The sequence below is a fragment of the Papaver somniferum genome, chromosome 5 (assembly GCF_003573695.1).
Source record: "Papaver somniferum cultivar HN1 chromosome 5, ASM357369v1, whole genome shotgun sequence".
Lineage (NCBI taxonomy): Eukaryota > Viridiplantae > Streptophyta > Magnoliopsida > Ranunculales > Papaveraceae > Papaver > Papaver somniferum.
The window spans coordinates 216,579,961-216,581,917 of NC_039362.1; the positions used below are offsets into that span (position 1 = coordinate 216,579,961).

Below are 1,957 nucleotides of genomic sequence, written 5' to 3' on the forward strand. Positions count from 1 at the left end.
GCAATTTATGTGCATTCGAAAACAAAATCTTAATGTTGCAAAATAGGAAGAATATTTTACCAACAACCCATTAATATTTTCCAACTGCATCTGGAAGCCAAATTCATTGAACAAAATAATTAGTGTTTCTTTCCTTTTAGCCTCCTATTAAAACTTCAATGACATGCCATAAGTGTCAAAACTCCCCTTTTAAATACACCCAGCATATCATGTGTTCTTCATAGCAACAACACAATTCTAGTTTTGTTATTGGTTTCACATATTTTGCACTGTTCATCCATTTCTATATACCCTATTATTCTCCATGGCGCATAACGAGAATACTCCATTCCAGTTGACTGAGGGCCCTTCTGTAAGTAAAAGTTCATCTCTAAATCTTTTTCTATTATTTTTGCTTCGCAGACTTAATTGTTTCTTGGAACTAAATTCTTGATTTTTCCAGCATTCAAGGCGTCGTCTGTATTCTGATTCTGCAAGAAACCCATCAATGAGGGGCATTCAATTTAATCCCTTAATGGTAAACCCGAGTTCGAGCCGTTCAGCTCTTGTTCCTCCGGTTCCGTTGTCTCAAGGGGAGCGGCATCAACCTATCCTTCCTACCGGTGTTACTTCCCAGCATTCATTAAGTCATTTAGAGCCTTGGCGTGCTTCGTCTAGCAATCCTTCATCTAAGCGGGATTTTTCTTCCGCGTTTGATGGCCTTGATTTTAGTTCTATCTTTAGACAATCGGTGGCAAAGGCCGTAGATGCACAAACTGGATGGTTCCCCGATATCCAATCACCAGAAGACTTCGAGTATCAGTGCGGAGTGGTAATCCTGTTGTCCATACTGTTTCAGAAGTTTTTTTATGTCTTATGTGTTTGATAGTCATGTGTTTGTGCTGCAGTTTTCTCTTGGTGCCAAGTGGGCTTATGATGCAGTGGTTGATAACAATATTCGTGCTACGGAAGCAGAGGATCAGGTATCTGTTCTGCGCTCCCAGTTAGCTGCAATCTTAGCATCTTTAGGGGAGGACCGCAGGAAAGCAGAGCAGCAAGGCTCCCAGTTGGGTACAATCTTAGCATCTTTAGAGGACGACCGCAGAAAAGCAGACCAACAAAGTCGTGCTTTCTTCTCCCGAATAGGCTCAATCCAAGTGTTTTTAGAGAAAGAAATGCGATTGAGGGAGCAAGCTTATCAGGGGCAACAAGGTATTTAATTATTCATTTACTGCGTATTGTTTTGAACCAATTTTTTTCCTTACGGTGGCGCCAGAATTGAATAGTGATCCCACTGCGTCCTGCAGCTGTTTCGGAGAGGGTCAAAGAATTAGAGGGGAAAATGGCTGCTGTTATGCAAGGGCTGGAGCAAAAGCGAGCTGGCATGGACCATATGGTGAATGTTAATACGAGCTTGCAACCCGATATTGCGGGAGGTTTTGAACATCCGCTTGGGGAATAAAGTACAAGTATGGAAGCTTCAAAATATGGATGACATATCCGAAAAATACCTTAAATAAATGATCAGTAAATGAAATCCATTTTATTGTATGGAAGTTTCAGACTATGAATGACACATTTGTCAGAAAGATGACTTAAATACTCCCTCCGTAACTATTATATAGGCGGAATTTTGAATTTTCTTTGTATCAATAGATAGGCGGAGTCCTATTTTTAAGATGAATTTTCTCACAAATATCCTTATTTATTACACATGGAAAATTGTGTTAGTGATAAGACAAAGGGTAAAACAAGAAAAAACATGAAAAATAATGAATTCAAGATAATTTTTTTAATCTAAGAGAATTGGTCCCTCCGCCTATATATGTGGTACGGAAGGAGTAATAATCACTAAATGAAATTTATTATAGGATAATTGGGAAAATGCCCTATATTTCGGAGAAGCTAGAGGAATCATGGTGAGGAGTGAACAGAGAGTTGAGTGTGTATTTCGCTTTCTTATTTGTAGTAAATACGA

General features: G+C 39.1%; 1 protein-coding gene across 1 annotated transcript; it reads left to right on the top strand.

Annotated features, from left to right (window-relative positions):
* The first annotated feature begins 301 nt into the window (after positions 1 to 301).
* On the top strand, positions 302 to 1,463 carry LOC113278630. The gene is made up of 4 exons (XM_026527432.1): positions 302 to 352; positions 443 to 811; positions 888 to 1,191; positions 1,287 to 1,463. The coding sequence occupies exons 1-4, from the start codon at positions 305 to 307 to the stop codon at positions 1,439 to 1,441; spliced, it is 876 nt and encodes a 291-aa protein (XP_026383217.1). The 5' UTR covers positions 302 to 304; the 3' UTR covers positions 1,442 to 1,463.
* Positions 1,464 to 1,957: the final 494 nt, after the last annotated feature.